General features: G+C 40.6%; 1 protein-coding gene across 1 annotated transcript in view; it reads left to right on the top strand.

Annotated features, from left to right (window-relative positions):
• The window catches only part of LOC133619829 (cystatin-M), a 28876-nt gene extending 19727 nt beyond the window's left edge, over window positions 1–9149 (top strand). The window contains exons 2-4 of the mRNA XM_072915482.1: window positions 3302–3453; window positions 3537–3638; window positions 8924–9149. Of these exons, the coding sequence (XP_072771583.1) occupies window positions 3302–3453; window positions 3537–3638; window positions 8924–9019 (350 nt within the window). The 3' untranslated portion in view covers window positions 9020–9149. The remainder of the gene's footprint in view (window positions 1–3301; window positions 3454–3536; window positions 3639–8923) is intronic.
• Window positions 9150–16907: the final 7758 nt, after the last annotated feature.

Below are 16907 nucleotides of genomic sequence, written 5' to 3'. Positions count from 1 at the left end.
CTTGATCACCCCCTGGGAGGTGAGGGGAGCAGTGGGCAGCAGCGGTGGCCGCGCCCGGGAATCATTTTGGTGATTTAACCCCCAATTCCAACCCTTGATGCTGAGTGCCAAGCAGGGAGGTAATGGGTCCCATTTTTATAGTCTTTGGTATGACTCGGCCGGGGTTTGAACTCACAACCTACCGATCTCAGGGCGGACACTCTAACCACTAGGCCATATATATATATAAATATATATATATATAAATATATATATATGTATGTATATATATATATATATATATATATATATATATATATATATATATATATATATATATATATATATATATGTATGTATATGTATGTATATATATATATATATATATATATATATATATATATATATGTATATGTATATATATATATATATATATATATATATATATATATATATATATATATGTATATATGTATATATATATATATATATATGTATATATATATATATATATATATATATATATATATATATATATATATATATATATATATATATATATATATATATATATATATATATATATATATATATAGTATAAAATACTTGACTTGGTGAATTCTAGCTGTCAATATACTCCTCCCCTCTTAACCACGCCCTGCCCCACCCCCGACCACGCCTCCACCCCCCCACCTCCCGAAATCGGAGGTCTCAAGGTTGGCAAGTATGACTTACAGATGTAGCGACCGACTGTAGTTACTTACAGTGGTTTTTCTGAAGTGTTCCTGAGCCCATGTGGTGATATCCTTTACACACCAATGTCGCTTTTCGATGCAGTACCACCTGAGGGATCGAAGGTCCGTAATATCGCTTACGTGCAGTGATTTCTCCAGATTCTCTGAACTTTGTGATGATATTACGGAGCGTAGATGGTGGAATCCCTAAATTCCTTGCAATAGCTGGTTGAGAAATGTTGTTCTTAAACAATTTGCTCACACATTTGTTGACAAAGTGGTGACCCTCGCCCCGTCCTTGTTTGTGAATGACTGAGCATGTCATGGAAGCTGCTTTTATACCCAATCATGGCACCCACCTGTTCCCAATTAGCCTGTTCACCTGTGGGATGTTCCAAATAAGTGTTTGATAAGCATTCCTCAACTTTTTTAGTCTTTTTTGCCACTTGTGCCAGCTTTTTTGATATATGTTGCAGGCATCAAATTCCAAATGAGCCAATATTTGCAAAAAATAACATAGTTTACCAGTTCGAACGTTAAATATCTTGTCTTTGCAGTCTATTCAGTTGAATATAAGTTGAAAAGGATTTGTTGTATTCTCTTTTTATTTACCATTTACACAACGTGACATCTTCACTGGTTTTGGGGTTAGTACAACTACTTGCATCCCCTCAGACACTGTGAGCATGAACTCATACACTCTTAGAAATAAGGGTTCTAAAAGGGTTCTTCTACAAGGGCTGAGGTTCTAGCTGGAACCATTTGCTTCTGAAAAACCCTTTCCCGAAGAAAGGGTTTTTCAAGGGTTCTTGGTAACGCTAATGGTTCCAGTAAGAACCATTTTGATCCAGAGAACCCTTTAAAACCCCTTTTCTGAATAATTGGTTTTAAAAGGGTTCTCACTAACACTAAGGGTTCCAGTAAGAACTATTTTGATCCAGAGAACCGTTTTTGGAAGAAAGAGTTCTTCAGGGATTGTTGAAAGCATGGGTAAGATCCTGTGTCACCAGGGACATACTTCCTGATAACATTTGCCAATAATGGTGCCTATCTTTAAATAAATGTTTTTCTCATTAAAATGTTTTGAATGTTTGTTCAATGTCAACATGATAAATGACCACAATATAATATGAACTAAACTGATCTGTAAAATACAATATGGTTCTTTATAGAACCCTCAGAAGACAAGACGGTTATCGGTGAAAACCTTTGAAAAGGGATGTTTTTAGAACCCTCTGTGTCAGGTCTAGATGAAACCCTTGAAACATGAAAGAGTTCTTTGTGGAACTCCATGTGGGTTCTAGATGAAACCCTTGAAACATGAAAGGGTTCTTAGTGGAACTCCCTGCATAGGTTCTAGATGAAACCCTTGACAAACGAAAGGGTTCTTAGTGGAACTCCCTGTGTGGGTTCTAGATGAAACCCTTGAAATACGAAAGGGTTCTTAGTGGAACTCCCTGCGTGGGTTCTAGATGAAAGTCTTGAAATACAAAAGGGTTCTTAGTGGAACTCCCTGTGTGGGTTCTAGATGAAACCCTTGAAATACGAAAGGGTTCTTAGTGGAACTCCCTGCGTGGGTTCTAGATGAAAGTCTTGAAATACAAAAGGGTTCTTAGTGGAACTCCCTGTGTGGGTTCTAGATGAAACCCTTGACAAACGAAAAGGTTCTTAGTGGAACTCCCTGTGTGGGTTCTAGATGAAACCCTTGAAATACGAAAGGGTTCTTAGTGGAACTCCCTGCGTGGGTTCTAGATGAAAGTCTTGAAATACAAAAGGGTTCTTAGTGGAACTCCCTGTGTGGGTTCTAGATGAAACCCTTGAAATACGAAAGGGTTCTTAGTGGAACTCCCTGCGTGGGTTCTAGATGAAAGTCTTGAAATACAAAAGGGTTCTTAGTGGAACTCCCTGCGTGGGTTCTAGATGAAACCCTTGAAACATGAAAGGGTTCTTAGTGGAACTCCCTGCATAGGTTCTAGATGAAACCCTTGACAAACGAAAGGGTTCTTAGTGGAACTCCCTGTGTGGGTTCTAGATGAAAGTCTTGAAATACAAAAGGGTTCTTAGTGGAACTCCCTGCGTGGGTTCTAGATGAAAGTCTTGAAATACAAAAGGGTTCTTAGTGGAACTCCCTGTGTGGGTTCTAGATGAAACCCTTGAAATACGAAAGGGTTCTTAGTGGAACTCCCTGCGTGGGTTCTAGATGAAAGTCTTGAAATACAAAAGGGTTCTTAGTGGAACTCCCTGTGTGGGTTCTAGATGAAACCCTTGAAATACGAAAGGGTTCTTAGTGGAACTCCCTGCGTGGGTTCTTTGTAGAACCTCTCAATGGGGGGTTCTGGGTGGAACCTTACACACACAGTTCTAGGTAGAACCCTCCAAAAGGGTTCCAGGTGGAACCTTTATAAAAAGGTTCTACCTGGAGCCAAAAAGGGTTCTCCTATGAGGACGAGCCGAAGAACCATATATGGTTCTACTTAGCACTTTTATTTCTAAGAGTGTACCTGCTGGAGTTGCAAAGCCCTGAGAATACAAATATGCTCAGTAATTGGGAGAACACTTTTATCTCACGGGTGCAACTTCTCTCCCAGGAAAAGTGCCTCTCCTGGGCGGATGGTTTGAAAGGAGTCCAGAGTCCCAGGAGGTTCAGGCTGCAGCTCAGCACGGCGTGGACACGTTCAACACCCACTCGAAGGCCAAGAGGCTGTTCAAACTGGCATCCATCATCTCTGCGCAGACTCAGGTGAGGTGCACGGAAGAAATGTTACTCAACATAGATTGTGTGCACCATGCACGTTAAAGTGTGTGCTTCACAAACCTCTGTAGGTGACCAACAGCATCAACTATCGGATCAATGCAGTGCTGAGGAAAACCAAGTGTCTTAAGGCTGAAAATAACGACGTGAACACTTGCACTCTGGAGAAAAAGGTAACTATGATGATTCTGTTTGTGAATTTTCCATCCATCTTCTTCCACTTATCAGGTCGCGGGGGCAACAGCCTAAGCAGGGAAGCCCAGACTTCCCTCTCCCCAGCCACTTCGTCCAGCTCCTTAGTCTTCCCAACGTGTCCTGGGTCTTCCCTGTGGCCTCTCACCGGTCGGACGTGCCCTAAACACCTCCCTAGGGAGGCGTTCGGGTGGCAGATGCCCAAAAACACCTCATCTGGCTCCTCTCCATGTGGAGTAGCACCGGCTTTACTTTGAGCCCCCTCCCGGATGACAGAGCTTCTCACCCTATCTCTAAGGGAGAGACCCGCCACCCGGCGGAGGAAACTCATTTGGGCCGCTTGTACCCGTGATCTTGTCCTTTCGGTCATAACCCAAAGCTCATGACCATAGGTGAGGATGGGAACGTAGATCGACCGGTAAATTGAGAGCTTTGCCTTCCGGCTCAGCTCCTTCTCGTCATGATCTGTGGTCTGGATCCTGTTTTTGTTATTTTCTGTTAGTTGTGGACTCTTTTAGTTCCTGTTGGTGACACTTTCTGAGTTTGGTTTGGTTGCCATGGCAGCTGACTTTGTACTTTTTTTGATTGAGTAGGACTTCATAATTGTCATGACTTGGTCTTGGGTGTGTGCTTTTCCGGGATGCAACGGAAAGTTGGCTCGGGCGAGACGGGAATGAAGGTACATGATTTATTAATACCGTATTTTCCGCACTATTAGCCGCACCTAAAAACCACAAATTTACTCAAAAGCTGACAGTGCGCCTTATAACCCGGTGCGCTTTATATATGGATTAATATTAAGATTCATTTTCATAAAGTTTCGGTCTCGCAACTACGGTAAACAGCCGCCATCTTTTTTTCCCCGTAGAAGAGGAAGTGCTTCTTCTTCTACGCAAGCAACCGCCAAGGTAAGCACCCGCCCCCATAGAACAGGAAGCGCTTCTTCTTCTACTGTAAGCAACCACCCGCCCGCGTAGAAGAAGAAGAAGCGCGCGGATATTACGTTTCATTTCCTTTGTGTGTTTACATCTGTAAAGACCACAAAATGGCTCCTACTAAGCGACAGGTTTCCAAGACGCAATCTCTCCATCCGCACACGGACTACTATTTCACAGCAACTGCCTAAAGACTTTCAAGAAAAGCTGGCTACTTTCCGTGCATATTGTAAAAACAAGATAGCTGAAAAAAAGATCGGGCCAGAGAACATTATCAACATGGACGAGGTTCCACTGACTTTTGATATTCCTGTGAACCGCACTGTGGATACAACGGGAGCACGTACGGTGAATATTCGCACCACAGGGAATGAGAAGTCATCCTTCACTGTGGTTCTAGCTTGCCATGCTAATGGCCAGAAACTTCCACCCATGGTGATATTCAAAAGGAAGACCTTGCCAAAAGAGACCTTTCCAGCCGGCGTCATCATAAAAGCTAACTCGAAAGGATGGATGGATGAAGAAAAGATGAGCGAGTGGTTAAGGTAAGTTTACGCGAAGAGGCCGGGTGGCTTTTTTCACGCAGCTCCGTCCATGTTGATATACGACTCCATGCGCGCCCACATCACGCTGGTTTTTAATATATTATTAAAGTTTGACTGACCTATCTGACTGTTTTTTTGACATTCCTTTAGCGCAGTTAGATGCGGCTTATAACACGGGGCGGCTTATAGGTGGACAAAGTTTTGAAATATGCCGTTCATTGAAGGCGCGGCTTATAACCCAGGGCGCCTTATGGTGCGGAAAATACGGTATATCAAAAAAAAAGTACAAACGAAAAGCGCGCACAGTGGCGGAGAATAAACTATGAAACCAAAAGACTATAGCAAAAAAAGTACAAACGAAAAAAACACGCACAATGGCGGAGAACAAACTATGAAACCAAAAAGACTATAAACATGGAACAAAAACTTACTTGGCTTGGACAAAAATAGTTGCTTGAGGAATGGACATGGAAAGAATGGACAGAGCATAAATGTGGTGCGTGACGTGACAGGTGAAAACTAATGGGTTGCTATGGTGACAATCAAGAGTGCACAATGAGTCCAAACGTGGAACAGGTGAAACTAATGGGGTAATCATGGAAACAAGACAAGGGAGTGAAAAGACAGAAACTAAAGAGTCCTATAACTAAACGAAACATGACTTAAAACAAAACATGATTACACAGACATGACAATAATAAGCAACCATGAGGCCAAAAAAAGTGTAAATGAGTGAGAAACATTGTTCATTTCGAGAAATAACGTATAGTACCATATTTTATGGACCATAGGGCGCACTGGATTATAAGGCGCATTAATATTATGATTTTTTTCTAAAAGTAGAAGTCTTCCTCGTGGTCTTCATAACATGTAATGATGGTTCTTTGGTCAAAATGTTGCATAGATGATCTTCAAGTCGTTTTCTGACAGTCGCTTCAGTGGGCGGTCTGATTTACGTGCCTCCACTTCGACAGCGTCTTCTCCTCGTCATCTTTGTTGTAGCGGTGTAGCGTGCAAGGACGGGTGTGGAAGAAGTGTCAAAAGACGGCGCTAACTGTTTTAATGACATTCCGACTTTACTTCAATCAATAACGGAGCAGCATCTCCTCATCCGTGGCTCACTAGTGCAACAACAACGCCCGAAATGTGTCCCGTGAAAAAAAAAAACGTCCGACCGGAACTCTCTAATAACTAAAGTTCCTTGGGTGAATAATGTTCGCTCACTACACCGGTATGTTTTAGTGCTTTCATGGCGAGTTTACTGACAGGTATAAGTAAGAACTTTACACTACTTTATATTAGAAATGGCAACAGTGGAGGATGAATGTCACATAACAAGAAGATAGAGAAAAAGAAGCGTTTTTTTTTTTTTTTTAATTTTTATTTCTTTATTTTTATGAAGTATTTATTTCAAACCTGCACAATACAACAACACACACATTTTTTTTTAATTTTTTAAAATTGTTTTGTTATTGACCACGGTGTCGCATTTTCAGTACTTATGCAGTTCTCAAATACCGATCAGCATGTACCAGAAGGTAAGAAAAGTTGGTTTTGTATAATATTGCGAAACAAAACGCTAAATTAATATGTCCGCTAATAAGTGCCATTTTGCGTTCCTTATACACACACCATAATAATACTCCTATGTTTAATGCGCCGACAATCCATCAAGCGGTGTGGCTTCATAGCTTACCAAAGTCGTACTAAAAACATGTTCACCGATTTTTGAGCGTTGTGTGTAATGTTCTATATTTTCAAAGGGACATATCAAATGTCGGTGTTGTTTACTTGAGTCATATTGCAGTCTCCACGTATCTCTTATGTGTGACTGCCATCTACTGGTCACACTCATCATTACGCCGTGTACCAAATAAAATAGCTTCGAGGTCGGTAAGCACGACCAGAATCATGCCGTACATTAGGCGCATTCATTTTTGAGAAAATGAAAGGATTTTAAGTGCGCCTTATAGTCCGAAAAATACGGTGACTTAGAACAATTTCCATGCTGAGTTTATGAAGTTAATTTGTACAGTAATGTGATTCTTAATACACAGAAAACAATACACCTGTCATGTCTTTTGATCATGTTTTGTTTGGCAATGTTCTGTTTGGTTTTTTGGACGCTTTTAGTTCCTGTTTACTCTCCCTTGTTTTGGTTGCCATGGTGGCATACGATGTTCACCTGCTGCTTGTGTTTTGATTCACGCACCTGTTGTCACTAATGATGAGACATTATTATTTAAGCTTGCAGTTGCCAGGCAGTCGGCCTGGCGACATTACCCTTACCACTCATGCTACCTGATGATACCCTTGATATCATAGTCCATGCCATAGTTCTTGTCACAGTAAGTGTTTATTTGTTTCATGTCCATAGTTTTGCCTTTGTGCTAGTTTTTTGTTTTCATAGCCAAGTTTGTTCTCCGCCTTTTGTTTACACTTTTTGTTAGTGTTGAATTAAATCATGTATTTTCCTTCATCCGATGTCCAGTCAAGTCGTTTTGAATCTTGGGAAAACAATCCTCGCAGTAATTTGCGTCGCCATAGTCCGCGTCCTGACAACATTGGGTTGTGCATTTTCATCAGCTGACTTCACCGAGTTAAAGTACGAGTAAAGAGAAGCACATTGCTCTGCTTTATTTGCCATTGGCAATGGCAACCTTAGTCTGCAGGAAAAATATACCGTATTTTCCGCACCATAAGGCGCCCTGGGTTAAAAGCCGCGCCTTCAATGAACGGCATATTTCAAAACTTTGTCCACCTATAAGCCGCCCCGTGTTGTAAGCCGCATCTAACTGCGCTAAAGGAATGTCAAAAAAACAGTCAGATAGGTCAGTCAAACTTTAATAATATATTAAAAACCAGCGTTCTAACAACTCTGTTCACTCCCAAAATGTACGCAAATGTGCAATCACAAACATACGTATATCAACATGGACAGAGCTGCGTGAAAAAAGCCACCCGGCCTCTTCGCGTGAACTTAAACTTACCTTAACCACTCGCTCATCTTTTCTTCATCCATCCCTTCGAGTTAGCTTTTATGATGACGCCGGCTGGAAAGGTCTCTTTTGGCAAGGTCTTCCTTTTGAATATCACCATGGGTGGAAGTTTCTGGCCATTAGCATGGCAAGCTAGAACCACAGTGAAGCATGACTTCTCATTCCCTGTGGTGCGAATATTCACCGTACGTGCTCCCGTTGTATCCACAGTGCGGTTCACAGGAAAATCAGTTGCTGTGAAATAGTAATCCGTGTGCGGATGGAGAGATTGCGTCTTTTCATGAACCGGATCCCTGACGCTTAGTAGGAGCCATTTTGTGGTCTTTACAGATGTAAACACACAAAGGAAATGAAACGTACGGTATATCCGCGCGCTTTTTCTTCTTCTACGCGGGCGGGTGGTTGCTTACAGTAGAAGAAGAAGCGCTTCCTGTTCTATGGGGGCGGGTGCTTACCTTGGCGGTTGCTTGCGTAGAAGAAGAAGCGCTTCCTGTTCTACCGGGAAAAAAGATGGCGGCTGTTTACCGAAGTTGCGAGATCGAAAATTTATGAAAATGAATCGTAATATTAATCCATATATAAAGCGCACCGGGTTAAAAGCCGCACTGTCAGCTTTTGAGTAAATTTGTGGTTTTTAGGTGCGGCTAATAGTGCGGAAAATACGGTAGCTTGTCGCCTTCAGGATCGCACGCTCGACATGTTTAATAACGCTCAGTCTTCATTCCCATGGTCAGATTTATTTTCTTTAAGTTTTTCTTTGCACTGATTTGATTTCCTCTCTTCGCAGCATCTCAAGTGCCACTTTGAGGTGATGTTCAACCCCCGCAACAACAAACATGAGATGCAGGAGTACAAGTGCAAGAAGACCGTGCCCAAAGTTTAGTTTTGCTTTTTTTTTTAGGAACACTTTGTTTCATTTTGATACAATATTGAAGTGATTTGAAATGTTGCACAAAAAATATGCTTGGAATACTGGGATGCCACTTTATATTAAATGTGATTTATTACACCAATGTTGTTTGTTGTAATCTTTTTTGTCACGGCGGGGTTTTTGCAGCTTACTGCGAGGTTTGTTCTCCCGGGATGCAAACGGACTATTCTGGACAAGGCTTGCGGGTAGGAACATATTTTATTAATCTTCTCAAAACTCAAAGTACTACAAAAAACGGAAAACAAGGCGAAGGCACAACGCGTTGGAGCTAAACTAACACTTAGCATAAACTATGGCAAGGAAAACTTATCGTACTAGCTGTGGCATGAACAAACAAAAATTTACGTGAAGCGAACACTTGGCATTAGTGATGGGTTGATGAGGCGTCATGAAGCGTTTCGACACATTGCAAAACTGTATTGATACTGTGTCGATACTGTGTCACTAAATACTGACATCTGCTGGACATTAAAAATCCCTACAGGCAACCTATGGACCGACTCAACTGACACTGATTTGATGCCCTAGTACAGGGGTCACCAACCTTTTTGAAACCAAAAACTACTTCTTGGGTACTGATTAAGGCGAAGGGCTACCAGTTTGATACACACTTAGATAAATAAATATATTGTCATTTGTAAGTTACACGTAAGTGTGATTTAAACAAGAATACCTAAATAAATAAATGTATATATATATAAAAAAATGGGTATTTCTGTCTGTCATTCCGTGGTACATTTTTTTTTTCCTTTTACGGAAGGTTTTTTGTAGAGAATAAATTATGAAAAAAACACTTAATTAAACGGTTTAAAAAAGGAGAAAACACGAAAAAAATAAAAATAACATTTTGAAACATAGTTTATCTTCAATTTCGACTCTTTAAAATTCAAAATTCAACCGACAAAAAGAAGAGAAAAACTAGCTAATTCGAATCTTTTTGAAAAAATTAAAAAAAGAATTTATGGAACATCATTAGTCATTTTTCCTGATTAAGATACATTTTAGAATTTTGATGACATGTTTTAAATTGGTTAAAATCCAATCTGCACTTTGTTAGAATATTTAACAAATTGGACCAAGCTATATTTCTAACAAAGACAAATCAGTATTTCTTCTAGATTTTCCAGAACAAATTTTTTTAAAAGAAATTCAAAATACTTTGAAATAAGATTTAAATTTGATTCTACAGATTTTCTAGATTTGCCAGAATAATTTTTTTGAATTTTAATCATAGTAAGTTTGAAGAAATATTAAAAAATATTTTTCGTCAAAAAAACAGAAGCTAAAATATTTATTCTTTACAATAAAAAAAAAAAAATTACATTGACTTAAATTGTCAGGAAAGAAGAGGAAGAAATGTAAAAGGTATATTTGTTTAAAAATCTTAAAATCATTTTTAAGGTTGTATTTTTTCTCTAAAATTGTATTTCTAAAAGTAATAAGAAGCAAAGTAAAAAATAAATGCATTTATTTAAACAAGTGAAGACCCATCCATCCATCCATTTTCTACCGCTTATTCCAAGTGAAGACCAAGTCTTTAAAATATTTTCTTGGATTTTCAAATTCTATTTGAGTTTTGTCTCTTTTAGAATTAAAAATGTCGAGCAAAGCGAGACCAGCTTGCTAGTAAATAAATACAATTTAAAAAATAGAGGCAGCTCACTGGTAAGTGCTGCTCTTTGAGCTACTTTTAGAACAGGCCAGCGGGCGACTGATCTGGTCCTTACGGGCTACCTGGTGACCGCGGGCACCGCGTTGGTGACCCCTGCCCTAGTATATACAATAATATAAACCAAGTCATTGTATTTCATTTAGGATTATTTCATATCTTCATTTAAATAAAAAATATATTTTTATCTTTTTTAGATACAGTCAATAAATAATGTGAACATGTATCATAACATGGAAATCTAAGAGAACGTGTTGTGGATGATTGTGGACTGGGAATTTTTTTAATTTTATTTTTTTTACACATTTTTATTAAAAAAAAAAAAAAAAAGTTTTTCCGACGTATTACATTTTAGACGATTTCTCTTCTTAGTTATTATTTCTCCGGCTGTAGAAAAGAGCCGCTCACAGGGCACAGAGGAGGCGTCAGTGCGACACAGTTCGCGTATCGGTCACGTGACCAAAACAGCTCATGATCGGTCACGTGACTTTCTAAAAGCGGTACGCGCACCGACACAGGGTTTTACTCTATGAGCTCGACGCATGCGCCGATGCATCGGTGTTGCCGGACCCATCACTACTTGGCATAAACTTGGAATCAGACATGAACCGAACAATGGCGCCAGGCCGACTGACTGGCAAAGGCAGGCTTAAATAACTGACGACTCCGGACATGACTTGCAGGTAGGAACATGATTTAATCTTGAATTACACTCAACGAGGTACAAAACAGAAAACAAGGCGGAGGAACAAGGTGCCAATCGCACTTGGAGCTAATGCAAAGACTTAGGGCAGGAAACATGGAACTTCACGAAACTGTGGCATGAAACAAACAAAACTTACAGGGACACGGCATGAAGCGAACAACTAGCATAAACTATGGCATGGAACAGACAAAACTTACTTGGTAAGGCATGAGGTAAACACTGAGCATAAACTATGGAACAAACACGAAACTGTGGCATGAAACAAACAGCATAAACTATGGCGTGGAACAAACACGAAACTGTGGCATGAAACAAACAGCATGAACTATGGCGTGGAACAAACACGAAACTGTGGCATGAAACAAACACGACTTACTTGGCAAGGCATGAAGTAAACACTTAGCATAAACTATGGCATTGCATGGCACACAAACAATGACGCCAGCCGACTGACTGGCAAAGGCAGGCTTAAATAATGTCTCTTGATTAGAGCCAGGTGTGCGTCCCGAACACCAGCGGCAGGGGAAAATCATACGCAACCATGGCAACCAAAACAAACAAGAGTGCACAAAAAAACAGGAACTATGGAGTCAAACTAACAGAACATAACGAAAACATGATTCGGACCACGGATTATGACACTTTTATTTCCCAGTAAGCATGTACAAAATCATACAGCACAAATATTTTTTTACAACCTACAGACCCTGAAAACACTTAATTACTTTTTAGGTAAAAGTAACAATAATATTTAGAAGCTCAGCCACCATGTTTTGTGCAATTTGTTGAGCAGCTCGGTTTGAAAAGAGGCAATTATAAACGTAATAGAATACTATATTTATACAATTTCCGACAGACTTGTTTGCTGGTTTGAACCTAATCTTATGCAGCAGATCAAGTAAATGCTGACTAATTCAGTGTTTTTCAACCTTTTTTTGAGCCAAGACACATTTTTTTGCGTTGAAAAAATCCGGAGGCACACTACCAGCAGAAAACATAAAAAAAATTAAACTCAGCAGCCAATATTGACAGTAAAAAGTCGTTCTCGCAAGTGTTGGATATGACTTTAAAGCATAACCAAGCATGCATCGCTATAGCTCTTGTCTCAAAGTAGGTGTACTGTCACCACCTGTCACATCACACCCTGACTTATTTGGACTTTTTTTGCTGTTTTCCTGTGTGTAGTGTTTTACTTCTTGTCTTGCGCTCCTATTTTGTTGGCTTTTTCTCTTTTTTTGGTATTTTTCTGTAGCAGTTTCATGTCTTCCTTTGAGCGATATTTCCCGCATCTACTTTGTTTTAGCAATAAAGAATATTTCAGTTGTTTTCATCCTTCTTTGTGGGGACATTGTTGATTGTCATGTCATGTTCGGATGTACTTGGTCTTTGCTCCACAGTAAGTCTTTGCTGTCGTCCAGCATTCTGTTTTTGTTTCCTTTGCAGCCAGTTCAGTTTTAGTTTTGTTCTGCTTAGCCTTCCCTAAGCTTCAATGCCTTTTCTTAGGGGCACTCACCTTTCTTAGGCTGCCTTCTGCTGTTCCCAACATCTACAAAGTAATTAGCTACCGGCTGCCACCTACTGATATGGAAGAGTATTACCGTATTTTCCGCACTATTAGCCGCACCTAAAAAACACAAATTTACTCAAAAGCTGACAGTGCGGCTTATAACCCGGTGCGCTTTATATATGGATTAATATTAAGATTCATTTTCATAAAGTTTCGGTCTCGCAACTACGGTAAACAGCCGCCATCTTTTTTCCCGGTAAAAGAGGAAGTGCTTCTTCTTCTACGCAAGCAACCGCCAAGGTAAGCACCCGCCCCCATAGAACAGGAAGCGCTTCTTCTTCTACTGTAAGCAACCACCCGCCCGCGTAGCAGAAGAAGAAGCGCGCGGATATTACGTTTCATTTCCTTTGTGTGTTTACATCTGTAAAGACCACAAAATGGCTCCTACTAAGCGACAGAGATCCGGTTCATGAAAAGACGCAATCTCTCCATCCGCACACGGACTACTATTTCACAGCAACTGCCTAAAGACTTTCAAGAAAAGCTGGCTACTTTCCGTGCATATTGTAAAAACAAGATAGCTGAAAAAAAGATCCGGCCAGAGAACATTATCAACATGGACGAGGTTCCACTGACTTTTGATATTCCTGTGAACCGCACTGTGGATACAACGGGAGCACGTACGGTGAATATTCGCACCACATGGAATGAGAAGTCATCCTTCACTGTGGTTCTAGCTTGCCATGCTAATGGCCAGAAACTTCCACCCATGGTGATATTCAAAAGGAAGCCCTTGCCAAAAGAGACCTTTCCAGCCGGCGTCATCATAAAAGCTAACTCGAAGGGATGGATGGATGAAGAAAAGATGAGCGAGTGGTTAAGGTAAGTTTACGCGAAGAGGCCGGGTGGCTTTTTTCACGCAGCTCCGTCCATGTTGATATACGACTCCATGCGCGCCCACATCACGCTGGTTTTTAATATATTATTAAAGTTTGACTGACCTATCTGACTGTTTTTTTGACATTCCTTTAGCGCAGTTAGATGCGGCTTACAACACGGGGCGGCTTATAGGTGGACAAAGTTTTGAAATATGCCGTTCATTGAAGGCGCGGCTTATAACCCAGGGCGGCTTATGGTGCGGAAAATACGGTAGACTTAGACTTAGACAAACTTTAATGATCCACAAGGGAAATTGTTCAACACAGTAGCTCAGTTACAATGATGGAAAGTGTAAGGATGGAAAGGACAATGCAGATATAAATAGACTAATATAGTAATAAAAAATTACACGACAGCACCGACACTCAACAACAACACAGACTATAAATACTGGTTTGCAAACAATATTTTTAACCCAAATAGGTGAAATTAGATACTCTCCAACGGCACACCAGACTGTATCTCACGGCACACTAGTGTGCCGCGGCACAGTGGTTGAAAAACACTGGACTAATGAACCTAATTAGGAAGTAGATTGGTTTACAAATGGAAAGCAATATTGGTGAAGTGGTCGTCTTGTTAAGACAGAGAGTTAGACATGTTACTTGAGGCTGTCTGGTGGCCTGGAGACCAGATCTGGTCCGCCACATCATTTTATTTGGCCCTGGAAATAATATACGCATACTTGCCAACCCTCCCTAATTTTCCGGGAGACTCCCGAAATTCGGCGCCTCTCCCGAAAACCCCCCGGGACAAATATTCTCCCGAAAATCTCCCGATTTTCAGCCGGAGCTGGAGGCCACGCCCCCTCCAAGAACTAAATCAAGAACTAAATCATCCAGACTAGAGATAAATTGTATTATTACGTTTATCTTACCTAAAAATAAATATATTTATTAATTACAAAAAAAACAACTAAATACATTTTGACTATATTTAGCTAAAAACATCAAAATGAATTGTATTTTTATTTTTTTCTGACTCATTACATCCAGCCATATAATTATACATTAAAATAAACATATTTAAAATAATTAATTTTAAATTATCATAATAATTCATTTAAAATGACCATATTTAATTATTAAAATAATTGCTTGTTTATCAACAACTTTAGCATTTTATTCAATACATTTTGAAGTTATGTTATATTCCTTAATATTTATTTATGCAAGTTTGAAGTATCAATTATCCAAACACAGTTTTGTTTGCATATTTTCAGGATGTATGTATATATTAGAGATGCGCGGATAGGCAATTATTTCATCCGCAACCGCATCAGAAAGTCGTCAACCATCCGCCATCCACTTGAACTAACATTTAATCAGAACCGCACCCGCCCGCACCCGCCCGTTGTTATATATCTAATATAGATGATGCAAGGCATTAGTGAGGTTATAAAGCTTTTGGCTGTTAAAGAAAGGAGACTGATCCAATGCAGCACAGACATTCGCGTGCCACGCTGTCACGACCCAGACGCACACCAGTGCGCAATCATATGGGAGCCGCGCTGAGCGCACCTCCAAGCGCGTCTCGCTGCCGGCGACGGCCGGGTATATGCCCGACGCTCCAGCGCCATCCATTTTCAGGGCTAGTTGATTCGGCAGGTGGGTTGTTACACACTCCTTAGCGGGTTCCGACGTCCATGGCCACCGTCCTGCTGTCTATATCAACCAGGGTGAGCCCCACCCGTTTCGTGAGCGCACTGCGCGGGGAGTGACCCCTGTTACGTGCCCCCGGCAACAGGGGTGGCGGGCAGGTAAGCTGCATACCTGCTGCGCGTAACGCCGGCCGCGGCAAAGGCGGACGAGGCGGGGTGTCGGTGCGGTGGGCGCAGTGGTGACCCTGGACGTGCGTCGAGCCCTTCTCGCCTCAGCTACGGCTCCCGGTGGGGCCCTCTCGGGGGAAGGGGCCTCGGTCCCGGACCCCGGCGAGGCGTCGGGGGCCTTCTCCGCTCCGTAAAAGTGTCCATCTCTTTTTTTTTTTTTCTTCTGTTGTGGCATATGCAGCAGGTGCCTGCTCGTTTTTCGTATGTGGGTAACAACATTTAACTATGTATATATATTTCCCAATTGGTTTAACTGCCACCCGCCTGAATCTATTTAAAATCTAATTTTTTTTAATTTCAACCGCCCGACCCGACCCGACCCGACCCGACCCGACCCGACCCGACCCGACCCGCGGATAAAATTTAATTTTTTTAAATTTCATCCGCCCGATCCGCGGATAATCCGCGGACTCCGCGGTTGTGCCCGCAAACCGCGCATCTCTAGTATATATATATATATATATATATATATATATATATATATATATATATATATATGTATGAAATACTTGACTTGTCGAATTCTAGCTGTCAATATATTCCTCCCCTCTTAACCACGCCCCCAACCATGCCCCGACCACCCCCCCCCCCCCGAAATCGGAGGTCTCAAGGTTGGCAAGTATGAATATACGTCATTAAAGTACTTTATATTTTCTCACTAAATGCATTAGTTTTTGTCCATTTTGACAGAAAAAAAAAAAAACATGTAGTCATTGCAATCGCATATTTTTTCAACATAAATATTATAATGTGACAAATATATGATCGTACATTCAAACAATGTTTTTGTTGAACTAGAAATAAATACTTTTTTTTAATCTGCTTGACTTATGATTTCAAAGCAAGTCATTCATCAAATTGTCAAATTTGATAAATGCGACTTTATGAAACTTACTGTGGTTTTACAGCGTTTTGTACATGAAAAAAACTGTTTATTGACCATAAAATGCTGGCAACTGTGCTGCCATTTTTTTTACGGTAAAAAAACGGTGGTACTGTTAAGCTATTCACAATAGTCCACGGTAAAATCTACAGTTGTGGTTTTTACGGTAAAATCCGGCAGCTAAGTTGCCAACATTTTTCTGTAAAAATGCAGTTGTATTTTTACAGTAAATAAACACTGTACATTTTACAGTAAAATTCTATCAACTGAGCTGCCAGTTTTGTACCGTAACCAGGGCCGGCCCGTGG

This window comes from Nerophis lumbriciformis, linkage group LG20 (assembly GCF_033978685.3).
Source record: "Nerophis lumbriciformis linkage group LG20, RoL_Nlum_v2.1, whole genome shotgun sequence".
NCBI classification, from domain to species: Eukaryota; Metazoa; Chordata; class Actinopteri; order Syngnathiformes; family Syngnathidae; genus Nerophis; species Nerophis lumbriciformis.
The sequence above is the reverse complement of the archived record's forward strand: the minus strand, read 5'-3'. Positions and strand labels throughout refer to the sequence as shown.